The 14122-nt window shown below is 39.7% G+C and overlaps 1 protein-coding gene across 2 annotated transcripts in view; it reads left to right on the plus strand.

Annotated features, from left to right (window-relative positions):
* The window catches only part of MAEA (macrophage erythroblast attacher), a 50165-nt gene that overhangs the window by 13830 nt on the left and 22213 nt on the right, over positions 1–14122 (plus strand). For both annotated transcript variants that reach the window (XM_032685418.1, XM_032685417.1), the window contains exons 2-3: positions 4005–4187; positions 7758–7961. In XM_032685418.1, the coding sequence (XP_032541309.1) occupies positions 4005–4187; positions 7758–7961 (387 nt within the window). The remainder of the gene's footprint in view (positions 1–4004; positions 4188–7757; positions 7962–14122) is intronic.

Genomic DNA, 14122 nt, shown 5'->3' on the forward strand with positions numbered 1-14122 from the left:
TAATGAAAACGTATTTAGTATTAAATTCACTATATTTAAGGGTATTTCAAGTTACATTTGATGTAGCTTGTGAAAAGTTTGCCTACAGTTGCCCAATTTGAAGTTTTAGCCACTCCATGATTTTAGAACTTTCAATCTTGGTTTGGTACTTTATTGGCATTCATGGGCTTTTTGGGCTGAAGGCCAGGCAGTAAACATCACAGTTGAGTGTGTGCTTAAAAACTGCCTCAGACATCCTGAGCTCTGCAGCTTTCTCCACAACCAACATGTGGCTCTCAGGGCAGTCTTTCCTCCTCCTCCGCCAGTTCAAGCTTGTAGATCCAGAAGGATCCTCTCCTAAGTCTTGTCTCCACAGCTAGAGGTTGCTGGAGCATGTTCTGGGAGAGCACACCAGTTTTCTGGCTTTCTAAAACCAGGGTGAAGTAACTCCTGAAATGAAGAAAATATCAGGTTAATCAGTTTTCTCTGCCTCTCTGTTGGCATTTAGCACCTGGAAACAGACACACTACATTTGCAGAAGCCTCCAGCCAAGTAGACTTTCCTTCATATCACAGCAAAATTTTGATCTTGGAAAAACTTATGTTACTGTAATTTTACCCCTTGGGTAGGCTATTCTAACTTCAGTCAAATTCCTTTTCACTAGGTTTAAGTTTGACCTGGTTTAGTACATGCTGAAGTTGAATAATGTGTCTGTGGAAGCTGATGAACAAAAGGAGCAGAATCTGTTTAGTGACACTGGATTTAAATGTGCTGCCCACTAGTATTTTACAACTCTCCTTTGTATCCTCTTGTGTGTTCATGGTATGAGCCAGCTGGGTGTGGTTTTTCAAGCTCTAACGAGTCAGACAAGTTGGTATTGTGCTTATACAGAACACATTCTGGTCAGTACTTGCTGCTTTATTTCAGATTTTTTTGATGTTTAGTAACTCATTCTTTTTTCCTTAAAGTAATGCTTCCCTAGGCAGAGTTCTGTAGGTCACTTTTTCCCCTAAAGACTGTGTAATTCAGGCTGGGTCACAGAATGGTACTGGCAGGAAAGACTGAAGGTCTCTAACAACTAATGGTATTTAAATTTTGCACCTGTCTCTTGATCCAAAAAGTTTGGTGTTCACTTTTTTCTAAACAGGAACTGAAAATTAAAGTGAATCATAATTAAGAATTTTTAGAGTTGCATTGTCCAGAAAACTTTATGTTCTCCTTCCATTTACTTTCATTATTGGAGGGAAAAAATGAACTTATTGGTACAGAGCCTGTAACTTTTGAAGAGTTCTGCAGTAAAGCAAACCAGTACTGGGCAGCAGAATCTTTTGGAGCCTTGGAACTGCAGGAGTAACAAAAGAACCAGTGGATCAAGATGCAAAGTAGAGATAAAATGCTTTCTCTGAAAGGAATGTAGCAGTTGCAATTTCTAAATTTTGGCATTCATAGAATCTAGTCCTGTAAAGAGTGTGAAAGCTGTACCTGGGGACAATTTACAAACATTCTCTTAAAAACTGATGGCTCTATAATAAGAAACAAGTTCTTGTGCAAATTATGAAAAGCTGTGGTAAAGAGTATTTGCTGTCAGCTTCAGTTATGCAAATAATTTTGTTGTACCTTTCATTTCCCTTGTTATTGGTATACTAAAGTTATGTTTTGCAATATGTTTTTTATTTACTTCTCAGAGTGTATGGCAGAGCAGTTCAACTCACAGCCTCTTCCACACAGGATAGTCAGATCATTCTTAGGGTAGAGGGGAAAACAATAAAACAATATTCAAAAACCTATTGCACCTAGATGCATTCTAAATGATATGTAATGATGCCAGCTGAAAATGAAAGTTCAATTGTTCTAAATGTCATACGAACACAAACCGTGCCAGAAATCTGCACACTAAAGAGATGGAGCACAGGAAACTGGAGCTGTTATTGCTCTTGCAATAGGAACTGCAGATAAGGAACTAGGGAAAAGGGAGATTAAACATGGACGTTTTTTCAAACTGACTAGATCTGTGTCCTGCTCAAAATTTAACAAAAGCACTTCCTGTAGTCAAAAAGGAGTAGCTTGTGCAAGTTTTGATTGATGTAGCTTTGCAGTGTGGCATGGAAAGCTGATTAATGAAATACTTGCAGAAATGTTCTTCAGTGAACAGTAAGAAAAATGCAGGGGGAGGAAAGCAAAAAAGTTGTCTTAATGCTGTCTGGCATCAAGTCTTGGAAAAAAGTTTCCATGTTCAAAAGCTTGAGTTGTCAAAATAATGGTCCCCCAAAACATCCCTTCTGTCTATGAGGCTCTAAAATGTTTCATACTTTTTGTGAAATGGAGGAATGAGAGTTGTAGATCGAATAAAAGATGGTTATATAGGCAACTAAGTAGGCGTTGAAGCCTGTTAATTGTGATGGTTTATGTGGTTTGAGGTTTGGGTGGGTGTAGTGCTGGGATTTTAGGGCAAGATGTATAAGGAAAATAATTGTTTTAGCTTGATGCTTCCTGTGCTAAAGGCTTGTTCTGACATTTGTTTAGTTCTTAGTTTGAGATGCCAAAAACCATTAAATAGACCATTTCAATGTTCCTGAGAGGAAGAAGAGAGCCCTTTCATATCTTATCAGGAGTATCCTTGTGTTACGTTTCTACTACAAATAAGAACAACCTACTGTAGGTCATGCAAAGTCTTGGAAAGCAAATGCTTACAATGCTTACTCTGAACCAAACTGTTCTCTAATAGGGAACTGCAGTGATTAATGTAGTAACCTCTTTCCTAATGGAGCCCAAAAGGAGTCTGGCCCCTGGGGACACTTTCTGGCATGCGAAAGATTAGAGTGAGGAAAATGGAGACCTTGATATAATTGATTAGAAGTTATATGCTTGAAAGACTTGTAATCAAACATAAACGTGATACGTACCAAACAGGGCACTGATTCGCGTTTCCTGTTTTACCTTTAACGTGTATCATCTGATTGCTGGTGAAATTATGCCTTTGATTAATGGAAAAGCAATCAGGGTTATCATAACTACCTGAAAGAACTTCTCATGGAGTTTTTCAAGATAAAAGATTCAGATTAATTAAACTGTACAACACTGGAATGTTTTTTAAAATTCCCGTTTCTGTGAGGTAACAGACCTTCCTGTCCAAATTGCTTGTGCTGTCACTGTAGTGGAAACAACATGATGGGAGCAGCTTAGCATTTACTGGAAGCTTTTCCCAAATCATTCACCAGGCTGTAGACTACTCCCATATATGTGTCCTTAATTGCCATCAGTAGCAGTTTTGATGCGACTGTCCCATAAAGGTGTGGAACAAGTAGGGCAGGAGACCTCCAAGACTGGTTGATCTCACCCAGGAATGAAGCCAGGGTGAGAGGAATTTAACCAACTTAGTCATACAGGGCTTTATCACTAAATGAAAATTTATATGGAATTTCTCTTGGCATTCCTTGTAGTCCCAGTGGAAGTAATGTTCAAAAGTAGTCTTTTGTGAACAGAAGTATGTAGGAGTCCTATTAGGTTTCCTGAATAACTGTTGGTGTACTATATATATGGTTTTTAGTAGCCAATATGCATTATACATGCTTTCTCAAAGGTAACTTTTTCTTTAATGAATTTCTGAAGGAAAGAAATGTAAACTTAAAAAATCAAGTGCTGAAGGGTGATCTCTTGGTTGTAGTTTAACTTGTAGCTTTCCTTTTGTAGGGACACATTTGTCTTTGCTTTCTGTTCTCCCCGGACTGTTTCCATCAGTGCTTGCCACAGCCAAAGCAGGATAGGTAAAACTGGTACCAGAAAAGAAACTACAGTATTTATGTCCTGTCATTTTTTCATAATCTTTGAAGTGTCAGGTCCTTGCTGAGAGGCCTTAAATAAGGGCTTTGATACGAGAACTCAGGTTCAATTAATGACCTCTAGTCTCCTGGACCCGAGGTGTGCTTTGGGGGTGCATCAGATGAAATCATCAGTCTCTCTAAAACTCTAGAGGACCTGAGTGTTTTAAACACAGAAATTCTGACGACCTGATATTTCCCGTTCAGGTGCCGTACGAAACACTGAACAAACGATTCCGGGCCGCGCAGAAGAACATTGACCGGGAGACCAGCCACGTCACCATGGTGGTGGCAGAGCTGGAGAAGACGCTGAGCAGTTGTCCTGCTGTGGACTCAGTCGTCAGCCTCCTGGACGGAGTCGTTGAAAAGCTCAGCGTTCTGAAGCGCAAGGTAAGTGGTGTTCTGCCTCCGCTGCTTGGTCTTTGCGGAGCGAACAGGAACAGTTTTCTGCAGTGCTGTCTGCTCGGGTTTTCTTCTCCACATAACAAGTGTTACTGGCGCTTCAGATGAAGGCCCTGGAATGCACACTGAAATCTTGCTTTGCTGTGCTTGTGAAACGTGGCTCGGTGTTCCACGACTAAGCATGACAAACCTCTGTTGAGAGGTAAAATTAATATGTATTTTTAGTCCTGAAAAGGAATTTTGCTACCCACAAAAAGAAATAGTAGCAAAATTAATTGATTTGTATGAGTTCCTGCTTGTCTAATGGGAAGCTTTGTGCCAGTAGCATTAATTGATCGCTCAAAGAGCAAAACAGGTAGAAGATGAAGCTGAAAAATGTTTGACCTCCAGTGCAGGAGTAGATGTATGCAGTGTTGAGGCTTCTTTGGAGAAGAAAGTGCAAGTTGTCCTGGATTGTTACTTGAAATTTTTTTTTGAAACACAACTTGCAAGCTGAAAGATTCCTAGGGAATATTAAGAGCATTTTAAACAAAATTTGGCAAGATAACCTGCTTCTAACTGTTAAGCTTGAACAAAATACAGCCAGCCTTTCATGCCTTTACCACATCTTTCTTAGAAAAAGATGTATATCTTCTTAGAAAAAGAAGTATAAGCCATCCTTATTTTGGATGGGAATATTATTCATCCTGAGAGTCATCAGAACACTTACTTGAAACAAGTCTTGCAGAAAAATGAAAATAGCTCTGTTACCTGACTTTAAAGCAGTGCTTCTCCAAAAATAAACAGATGAAACATAGTAGCAGAGTCATTTCATTAAAACTTAAATGAAATAACCAACAGATATAAATCTTGAGACAGTATTAAGTGAAGCATCAAAATACCTTGGAGCTTTGTAACATGAAAATAACACTGTCATGTATGGTGATTTGGGGTTTTCTGCTTGAACAAGTCAGCTGGGTTGAAAAGCTCTTCTGCAAAAGACTTCATAAATTAATTGCTCTTTTCATCTTTGGATTGTGAGACTTAAAGAGGTCTTGAAGGATATGGGGTTTTTTCACTTCTCCATTACTTACAGAAAGAAATAAGTGCTATTTCTGAGAGAAGTGTTGGGTTTTGCTTGTAGGTGTGTAGTAATGATGTGGAGGAGTAAAAGTTATTTACTTGTTAAATCTTTGCTGACTGTGGGGGTGTGTCTGAAGGCATTGCTTAATGTTTTGGGTGCAAAGCTCCATTTTAATGTAATTGCTCATTTGTTTTTGATTGCCTGAAAGACTGTGGAGAATCTTGTAGCTGCTCAGAAATAACAAGAGGCAAAAAAAAAAATAAATTTGTTTAACAGTAAAAGTCTTCTGAAATACAAAGGTCTTGTTTCTGTTCCAAACCCTTCATTCCCAACTGTCTTCTCTGTAATCTCTGCCCCAAGCAAAATGATTGTTTTCTTTAGGGCCTTTGGACCCTGTGGGACCTCTGTTTCCTCCTGTGCTTAGACAAGGATCTGATGAACTGCTGAGATGGCCATAATAGAATTAGATGGTTCCTTTATTTAACACCTTACTCACTCTTAAAAGAGAGGTTTTCAACACAGCAGGTTTCTTGGGTTCTGAAAACGATCCTGGGGAAACCTAGGCCTTTGTGTTTTTCCCTTTATACCCTGTTAGTATGCTTGTTCCCTCGAGTTCTATTAATGTCCAGCGGGGTAGGTCCAGATAGACTTGGTTCAGAGAGTTTTGAAAAGGATCTGTAGCCTTTCTGAATGTGCTAGAAGGATCAAAAACCCAGCAAGAGCTGTGTAAGTCCAGATACAAACCCATATAAGCAGAGCCCTTTGGAATGAGAAAGGGTCTAACCTTTATGTCTGGCTGGCTTGAATTCTCTTAGTTGTATTCAGAATATTTCTCAAGGTTACCTTCACATCTGGTAACACTGCAGACATCTAAAAAGTGAAAGTGAGCTTTGGCTTGAGTTACTCTTTGCTTGCTGAATGGGAAAAGACTCAGTTTATAACTTAAAGTACTTATCTCCAAACTGTATGTTACAAAATAAAGCTAAATTCAGTAATAGAACTCAGACTTCAGTAATAAAAATAACTCAAGGTACAAATGTTTACATGGATTTTAGTAAAAGATTTGTGTATAGTGACTAAGTTTTTAGATACTTGAGCTGGGTATCAAGGGCCAGATCAGAGTCAGGCTTAATTGGGGCAAATTTTTGGTGGGAGTTTCTTGCACAAGTTTTCTCTTATTTCACTTTGCTTTTCAAACACTGATCCTTCCAGAAAACGTGTCTATATAGGCAGGCCTGGTAAACACAACTAGAACCAACCTGTGCTGCCAGGGCTGGAGCTGTTATCCAAGAATGACACTGTAGCCTGAATAACTTGAGTGCTGGGAAGGCAGCTGTGTCAGCACAGAGTGCAGGGGGGCTGCCAAAAGCCCGCCAGGTGATCTGGGCTGTGCTGGGCTGGCAAACCTGCCTGTGCCTTCCTGTGCAGTTATTGAAACCCAAGCCAGCGAGTTTAAAGTCACCACCACAAGGCAACCCAACCTGCAATTGCATCACTGGTGATGGATTCCAGGTGGGAAAGGTACTGCAAACCATCCTCTGCTGGTTTGCCTTTACCTTAGCAAGCATACAGAGGTACTGCCAGCTTTCTGGAGTTCTTGTAGCCTGGGCATGACCCAGAGTTGTCACGTGCTGTGTACTGAGTCAGCAAGCTTGGAGTGACGAGGTGTCTGTCATAAAATTACCTGGAAGAATCGGCAGCATAACCATTCAGCCATGTAACTTTAAGGCTGAAGGGAAGCAAGTATGAGCTGAGTGCTTGTTTTTTAATAAAAAAAAAATAATTGTGGAGATGTGTTGGGGTGTGTGTTTCGTGCTGGATGTGCCGATATGTTGCTTTAAAAAAGTCATTCCCCTAGGCAAATGTATTTTCCTAAGTAAGGCTCCCTAACAGTGGATTCATGCTTCCACAGCAGCAGAGTTAAATAAAATAGTACCACTTTAATGAAACTGATGATTTTTAGAAAACTACTCTTAGGTCCTTGCATCACAGGTGCCAGGAGGCCAACTGTTTGTATAATTTTCATTATTGCATGACTGATTAAAATGGCTCCAGTGTATCAGAAGTAATGTGGGTTTACTCTGCATCGCTCCTCAGTAGAACTAATTCAGCAGGACAGCTGCTGGAGGAAGGAGCCATACATAGGTTAGAGGTGGAAATTTTGCTTTCAAATGCTTGAACCAGGTGACCGCAAACCCCCACAAAGCACTTTGCAGGCTGTTCCAGCAGTTGCTGCTGCAGGTGATACTTTGCTGGTTTTGGACGAATTGCAAATTAAGCAGAAAAATGTATATATTCATAATGTCAAATAAGTCAAAACCTATTTCTGTGCAAGAATGTCTCAGAACTGGACCAGCCGTGCTCAAACTTATGCACTGCCGTAGGAAATGTGTTTCTAAATGAACTATGTAGAGTGCTATGTAAAGGGTGCTTACAAACAATTACCCTGGAGATTGAAAATGCGTCCCTCTTCACTGTTAATTTTTACTTTTCAGGCCGTTGAATCAATCCAGGCCGAAGATGAAAGTGCAAAGCTGTGCAAACGCAGGATTGAACACCTGAAAGAGCACAGCAGTGACCAGCCAGCTGCTGCGAACATGTGGAAGAAGAAGCGCATGGATCGGATGATGGTGGAGCACCTCCTGCGCTGCGGCTACTACAACACAGCTGTAAAGCTGGCGAGGCAAAGCGGCATCGAGGTGGGCAGCAGTGTGAACTAACTAACAAAATGGTGGGAAAGAGCAACTTGGCAAAGAGAGAAAAAGCTGCTTTTAGCCTTGTAGCAGTTATTTTTCTGTATTAGTATGTTGATCTGTTAATCTTTTTAGGTTTGAGTTGGTTACGCCTTACTCGACGTAAATTGTATTTTAATGTATTAAATGAGTAAAAATTGAAGGCATAGTTTTTAGTCACAAATTAAATGGTCTTAGATAAACACCTTGCGCTCTTAAAACTCAGATTAATTCTCAAATGTCATACAGAATTTCTTGTTAGAGGTCTCTAGGCTGCTGATTAAGCAGTTGGTGGAGCTTCCCATCTGTCTAGCCACACTCAGATGATATGTGTAGGTGACCAGACTGAGCAGAACAGCATATGCTGATTGCAGGAGCAACTGTTCTATTGTATCATCCTACTATTTAATGCATTGAGAGGAAAGCTGGTTTTATTTGGTAAAATATATTTTGATACAATTTGGGTTTTTTAGTAGCCAGTTTATCTTGTATGGTCCATTGAAAGGTTTTGCTGCTTTGCTTATTTCACCATTCCATGATACTTGCTTTCCTTTTCACTAGTTGGTTTTGCTTTGGTCTCACAGTGGGTTATGAACTCTTTGGAGTTTGCATACTTTGGTGTAGCTTCTTTATGCAGAGCAGTGAATCCACGCTGTGGTCCTCTGACAGCCACGGGGACACTGAACACATTCTTTAACAATTTGCTGTTTATTTAAAGAAATCATGTTCTGCTAATTTTAGGTAGCATTTGCTATTTGATCCTGAGCAATCTTTGAATCATAAGTTCTTTTGATATTCCTGATTCCAGAAGGGATGCAACTCTTCTGCAACTCTGTCTATAAAGATGCTGAGAATTGAGTTGTATTATGTGACTTCCATACTTCACCTTTCTTAGGTGGCATAGTGAACAGCTCTCTAAGCTTGTTGAGGGGAAAGAGATTTTTGTTGCTTTTGTTAAATTAGAGCATATGCACTTGTTCTTTGTCTTGTAACAGGAGTGTATCTGTCACATGTCTCTGTTATTCCTTGGCTGCTTTACTGGTCTGATCCTGTTCAATCAGCAGCCATTTCAGTACAAGCCAAATAGGAAACAGCATGTAGAGATTGAATAGAAGTGAGAGGGGAAGTAGGTTACAAAGTATTAATAGGAAATAGTCCTGAAGAAATCAACTGTAAGAGGCTGCTGTGCCTCACTAAAGATACAGCCCATGCATGAGAGTCAAAAGACCCAAGGCAGTTATGCTGGGATAACTGCAGCTGACTGGTCAGCAGCTCTTCCACTTCTGGTAGATGTTTCCCTCTGTTTTGAGCAGGAGCTCATCTCTGCTGAATCATCATGTTACTGTACCTGCTAGGTCTGCTGAAAAAGCACTATGGAAATATTTTCACTTTCAAAGCAAGTTCTATTATGCCTGATTAAGTAACACTCACCTTTGGTTCAGACACGAGCATGGAAGTCGGTCACGATACACTGCAAGATCATCTGGTATAAAACGTTGCACTTGTGAAGCCTTAACGCTTTTCATTCTGTTTGCTGAACAGGAAATTTTATGTTTAAACAAAGATAGTTTTAAATAAGATTATTTACCTTATGCCTTCAAGCCTAAGAGTTTTTATTTGCATGATATTGAAGTAACTGGAATAACACAGAACGTAGTTGCCCGTTGAATGCACTGAGGCCGTATTTCTTCTAGTTTGCTCAAATTATGCACTTTAGTCATCATTAAAGTTTGTTTTGGCTTAGTGAGGATCAGGCTTCCCTCAGTCTTACTGTGTGGTGGTCCTCTTTGTGAACAGCTTTTACAGCATCAGATACTGGGATTTGGTCGTTATACAGAGTTTGGGGTTTTGCTGGTTTAATAAGATAGCTTCTCCATTTCTTTTTGTTCCTTTCTTGCCGAAGGATATGAGCATTGAAATGTTCTCTAATGTTTAATAATGTAACTTTGCTGTAGAGATTACAAAATGCCATGGTATTCTCTCATCCAAAGGAATCTTTATTTCCTCTGGTCTCACCTGTAATTTTGATCAATGTCCCCACCACCAGTCTTGTCTCAATATCTCAAGACAATATTGTTGCCACTGGGTAGACCCCATACCTGAAGTAGGAACCTGAAAAAAGGTGGTGTTTTTGTTCAGCTTGTCCAGCAGCCAGAGGTGAGGCTGGTGGATCAGTTGAACATGGCCCAGCAATGCATTCCTGTGGCAGAGACAACTCAGCAGCAGTTTGAGTTGCATTGGGATGAGCATCACCAGCAGCAGAAGGGGGATGATCCAGCCCCTCTGCTCAACACTGGTTAGACCCATCTGGGGAGCTCTGTCTAGTTCTGGGCTCGGTAGCAGACACATGGGGTGTGGAGTCTCCCTGTACTTGGTGATGCTCAAACCCAGATAACAGTAATCTGCTGTGGGTAACCCCCCCACCTTGAGCAGGGGGACTACACAACTTCCAGAGGTCCCGCCTTCATCCATTCTGTGATTCTCTTCCTGTGGGTTCAGGCTGAATGGCCAAAGTGCCCTTTGGCACTATTTGGAAAGGCTGAAGGAAGCGGCTCTTTCCATTTCTGTTGTAGCTCGGGGATCCCAGGCTAAACATCTCTCAGGAGCTGCTGGACCAGTCCTGGGAGCAAGTCTCAGCCTGCTGGTTTTAAGTTTCCTCCATAGCTTGTGACTGTGAAGAGACCTGCAGACTGCTGAGGTGCTTCATGGGTGGAAGCAGTTCAGAAAAGACTCTGCTTCAGTGACCAAAAGCAAGCTATTAAATCATCCCTGTGTTTGCTTAACTGTCTGCTGTGTATTATTGGCAAAGATTGGCTGTGCAGCATAGTGTCCAATTCTAATAGTTTTTGATGGGCTGTGACAAATTTTATGCTATTTTCTAAATTAATTACCTTCATAGGGATGATAGGCTATGAAAGCTTGTAATAGAATGGTTGTAAACTAGGAAGCAAACAGAAGGGAAAGAAATTCTGGATGTGAAAAATTACAGGGAAGTTTAAATATCAAAGTTATGAAGTAGCTCAGGTAAGGAATAACTTGGAGCATGCAGCATTTATACAGCATAATGTTATGCCAATATAAGAAATAAATTCCAAACATGTAATGTGTGTATTATGTCTTTAAAGAAAAGTAATACTGCTTGGGAAAGTAAACCAAAATGTGAGTAATATTAAAATATGAGCTGACAGTCAAGGACAGAAATGTCATGGTTATTCCAAAGTAAATATGGGGTGAAGGGGATTCTATTGTGGACTTTTCTCTTGTTGTGTTCAGGCTCCCTATTGAGGCGAAAAATAGTTTGGGTTGAAGGTACAAACTAGATGTTAAGTTTTTGTTATTGCATACAAATAAACTCATCAGTATCAGCTTGTTACACTTAATAATGATCTTATTTTGATTCTGTTATGACCTTGGGATGCCACACCAATATAAAAATGCATATTTTCATCTGCAGATTTATATTTTCAGCTAGCTGGCAAGGTTGTCTGTTACCTTCACCTCTGCTATTCCATGTTCTGCTACACTAAATGGTACCTCATTTCTGTGCCATTAATTGATATGCAAATCTAGTTTTGGAAGTGTGTTCCAGTAGGAAGTTGGCTGCTGTTTGTAGATAAGTTTTATAATTAGGTTAAGTATGTAGTGCTTTGTTTGCTGTTTCTAGAGGTGGTGGGTTTTAAAATTTCATGGTTTTTCTCTAGCCCCTTTCAGGAAGAAAAAAAACATGTCAAGTGTCCTTACCTTCTTTTCTTAATTATGTATAGCTGTAGTAATTTTTGCCTGTAGGATTGAAAACAAACCCAGATTCTGAAGCTGCCAGTCTCTTACATACTGTAAATCCTCTTTCTGTCTTTGCTTAGTTTATTTTGGTAAAAGAATATATCTCCTTGCCTTTATGCTCCTGCTGTACAAAAGCTGTACAAGTGGCAATGTTTTTTTCTGTGAAGAATAACATAAATTGAAGCTGAGTTTCAGTGTGTTGGGGTAGGGAGCAAGTGATTTAGAAATCTATAAACCTGAGAGGGACAGAAGAACTGCCACCCTGGGCAGGGTGGGCATTGGAACTGTAAGGTTGCAGTTGAACACTTGAGTTGAAATAACTCTTAAATAGCTTAAAACTGGTTAATTTGACCTTGCATTGGGGATTATGCATATCAGTCAAAGTTCTGCAAATTAATGTTCTTAGGTCAGCAATTAAGTAGGTGCATCATCCTTCAAAGATACCAAACTAGCCCTTTGCATTGATATCACAGTGTGCCTTTTGCTTTGGAGAATTGGGGGGGGGGGAAATCTCACTATTCAGTTGACTTCAAAAGTGTTGTCTGGGCATCTGACCCTTGCAAACATTGATCTGTATTAGAAGGGTTTCTTTATACTTCAAGGAGTATTAAACCAATTGCCAGCAGTCCCAAAAAGATAAGTTTTCTTGAAGTGGGAGTTCAGATGTCCAGTTTTTGTCAATGGTTTCCTTCTTGAGCAGAACTTCCAAACCTGTGGCAATGGTTATTCCCTGGACAATATCAAAACAAGGCAAATATTACAAAGCCATTCTGAAATTATTTCGTTATCTTTCAAAGTAGTAAATACCTTTATAAGAAAATGAATTGAGTTTAAATGAAAGGAATAGTAGGCACTGGAAAAGCTGACTGTCTTCTGTTCTTCCCTCTCTCCAATTTGGTCCAGTTCCTCTCTTCTACTGCAGCTTTGGTTTTTGTAAATTGGAACCGGTTTTGAAGGGATTAGCCTAACAAAAAAAGATCCCTGCAGCAAATTCAGGTGTGTTACACTGTTTTAGTTTTGTTATGGAAAGCCATGAAATCTTATCTGATGTCCTGTGGGATAAGAGAAACATGAATTCCTAAAGTCAAACTTCATGGCTTTTAGCTAAGTACCTGATCTCCTCTTTGTCCTGTTCTACATCAGTGTTCCTTTTTTCAGCCCCAAAGTTAAATGTTCTTTCCTTGCTTTGTAAAAGTATTTCTCAGCACTGTGATATGGACCCTTCAGCTGAGATCTCAGTAAAGTATTGCTGAAGGATTTCTGTCTGTTATGGGGCAAAATCTTGCTAAACTGCCATTTTTGTAGTAATCCATTCCCTGAATAAGTGTTTCTACTTGTTGACCTCTCAAAAAGTGGGAGATGGAAAATGACCTGCACATTTGAGCATCACAAACAGGAGCAGTATTAAATCTTAATTCAAAAAGTTAAAAGCTGAATAAACACTTATCTTAACAATCATACAGTGTACCCTTACAAATCTTCCTTGTTAAGACACATAGTCCAAGAATGGCTTGTAGCAAACACACAAATATGTGTTAAAGTAATTCATCAAAACAAGTTTATATTCCTAACAATTCAATTTTAAATATATTCAGCATAATGCTTGAATATATTCTTTGTTCCACTGTCATGCAGAACGTAGCCACAGTGACTTTCCAAATGCAGGCTGAATGGCAAAAGGTGTCTTTTGTCAGGAGCTGTTTGTGTCCCTCTCCTGTGACTTGCTGTTCCCAAATTAGAGATATTAGAGGAAAACTACATATGAAGGAACTCCTGGATGGGTGTGAATGATATAAAGGTGCCAGGATGTTAACTTGTGCTGCTTGGAGCTACCTTACAGCACCAGGCTGTAGAAAGGAAATGGGAAACTCCTTTAGATGTGTTTTGGCTGTTCCTAGCGTAGGCATGGCAACTCCAGCTAGATTGGTATAATGAATGTCTGGGTGTGTTCATCTGAATTTCAAAGTGCTGTAATTCCTGCACAGCCTTACATCTGCAGTTTGTCTCAAGCATCTTGAGGAATTAGAATTTATGTAAATGTGAAATAGTCGAGGTCGAAGCAGAATAACAAACTTTCTCGTTACAAATCATTTGACACTTCAAAAGCCGACAACGTGAAGTGTGCTGTGATGTTGAACATAATATTTTTTTCAGTCCTTTTAGGCAAAGTGGGTTACCTGTAGTGTATCATAACTGAGCTAATTTATTACAAAATACTTAGTCTGGAAGTCTGGTGATGCAAGGAAAATTCTTGAATTGAAATTTTATCTAAACAGGGAATCCTGTTATCACCTGGAGATTGCCCAGGTATACGAGAGATTTGGTTTCTGTTATGCCTCTTCTTACTT

The sequence above is a fragment of the Chiroxiphia lanceolata genome, chromosome 4 (genome assembly GCF_009829145.1).
Source record: "Chiroxiphia lanceolata isolate bChiLan1 chromosome 4, bChiLan1.pri, whole genome shotgun sequence".
Lineage (NCBI taxonomy): Eukaryota > Metazoa > Chordata > Aves > Passeriformes > Pipridae > Chiroxiphia > Chiroxiphia lanceolata.